This window comes from Sphaeroforma arctica, assembly GCF_001186125.1.
Source record: "Sphaeroforma arctica JP610 unplaced genomic scaffold supercont1.66, whole genome shotgun sequence".
In the NCBI taxonomy this organism is placed as follows: Eukaryota; class Ichthyosporea; order Ichthyophonida; genus Sphaeroforma; species Sphaeroforma arctica.
This window is the reverse complement of record NW_014040492.1, coordinates 135,855-138,059: the sequence shown is the minus strand read 5'-3', so window position 1 is coordinate 138,059 and position 2,205 is coordinate 135,855. Positions and strand designations below refer to the sequence as shown.

The window sequence follows — 2,205 nt, the reverse complement described above, 5'->3', positions numbered from 1 at the left end:
ACATGGCACCTCAAATTGCTTGCCAAAAAGCGAGAGTATGTTATACACATTTTATTTTATCATTTGTATTCGTATTCGCACCGTTTAAGAGAACATTTTTTTCTTCCAACTAGAATACCTTACCTCAGTCTAAAATCAGCATACAGCTTCTCACAGCTACAGCAATCACAAATCAAGTCCTCCACCTTGCCATTTTTGTTATGGTCTAACGCAACATGTTCCTTCATCTGCAGATTATCTGTGAATGCCTTGCCACACGCCGCAACAAAGCACACTCTCACCACAGGATGTTTGGCGGTAGTCTTGCAGCGGTACTTGCGATGCGATTCGAGTGCAAAGGTTTCCTCACAACCAGTATGAGGACACTCCACCTTGACACCCTCAGCCCCGGCGTCGGACAATGTGGTCGTATCGTCTGATTTAATAGTCAGATCTGTTTTAACCGGCTCCTTCTTCGCATTGTTTTTGGATGTAACTGTATCGGATTGGGCGGTCTCCTCCTCGGGTTTCCTGGCAGCGCTATCGGCCTCTTTGAGCGCCGATCGTACGAGACACAGATGGCATTTGCAGTCGAGTTTATCCTTGTACGTGTGCTTAGCAACGTGTTGCTTGAGCTGCTTCGTATTCACAAACAAATCACCACACGCGTGCACAATGCAGTTATAGGACTCCTTCTTGTCGGCGGTGCACTTGTACACTCCGTGGGGTTTGAGTGTAGTAAATACTTCTTCACAGCCCTTATACGGGCATTTCAGAGCCACCTTTCCTGTTCCTGTGCATGTGACATCCTCCCCCAGTTTCTTAACTGACGTGTTGTTTACCTCCAATGGTGTGGTATCGATGGTGGTAGTTTTAATCGCATTGGCACCGGTTCTTCCCACACATCCATAACATTGACAGTCCAATAGTACACGCTCCTTCTCCTTATGTGTCCTGAAGTGCACCCTTAGTCGCTTAGAATTGATAAACGTTTTGGGGCACGATTTCACCATGCACGCATACACCTTCTTGTCCTCGTTTGTCGTACACGTGTATATACCGTGCGGTTTCATTGCTTTGAACACCTCCGTACAGTTCCTGAACGGGCAAGTCACCCCCTTGAACTTCTTCTCTCCCTTCTCTTTCTTCGCATTCGTACCCTTTTTATTCTTACCCCCCTTGTCCGTAGCCTTAACCACTTCTGTCGCATTCTCTTGCACTTCCTCGGCCATCTGTTGCGCCTCCCACTGTCTTAATGCTTCCTCCTCAACTTCATCTAATTTCTCGTTGCTTTGAAGCGAATCTGAAACTGATACCTGAGTGACCTGCTCCATAGCATCAACACCTGCTTCTGTGGTATTCTCACCCACATTCACATTCAACTCAATTTCAGTTACTTCTGATTTATCTTTCTTTTTATCTTTCTTCCTAGACTTCTTGTCCTTCTTATCCTTCTTAAAATCCTTATCTTTAACTTTGTCTTGCTTAGATCGCTTTGACTTTTTCTCCACAGCATCCTCGGATGCCATCTGAATGGCCTGTTCGGCGCTTCGTTTCTTAATTTCTGCCATACTAACAAAGTTCTATCTGAGTCGTACTGGTCAAAGCTAAGTAAGATATGTATCTATATATCAATAATAACCGTGCGCAGCGATTCTGCCAGGTGTCTATGTATTTTAACATCACTTTAAAAAAATATCAGTTTCTAGTCTGCTCCATTATTGATTTTTTTTCTAACAAAATACAACCACAACACGTGGTTTTTTGTGCGGTGGTGTCAGAGTTCAGACTGTCAGTGTCAGCCTGTCAGGTGTGTATTCAAAATCGAGTCTACACGAACGGTGATTGGTCACAATTAGCGGGGTGTCCTTTGTTTTTTACATACATAATTTCAGACATGCCACATATTTGGACAGGTTGCTATGAAATAGAATCATATTCACACATCACGTAAAGAGCCCTAGACTCCTAACATCTATATCTCTTTGTGGGAGGCTATGTACTGTACATACTCTTAGGAGGGTATGGATGTATACAAATTGTCAAATGGTATATATAAATAAATATATATATAAAATTATATATATATATATTCATATTTGTATTCATATTGATATAGAAATGATGTAGATGGAGATATGGATATAGATATAGATAGAATATAGATTTTTACATATTTACATATTTATATATATATATATATACGTTAGTATTAGTTATATATAT

General features: G+C 41.4%; 1 protein-coding gene across 1 annotated transcript; it reads right to left on the bottom strand.

Annotated features, from left to right (window-relative positions):
• Nucleotides 1–119: 119 nt before the first annotated feature.
• Nucleotides 120–1,558, bottom strand: SARC_01629 (hypothetical protein; the record flags this gene model as incomplete). Its single annotated transcript, XM_014304646.1, has 1 exon — nt 120–1,558. Exon 1 carries the CDS (start codon nt 1,548–1,550, stop codon nt 120–122), a length of 1,431 nt encoding a protein of 476 aa, XP_014160121.1. The 5' UTR covers nt 1,551–1,558.
• Nucleotides 1,559–2,205: the final 647 nt, after the last annotated feature.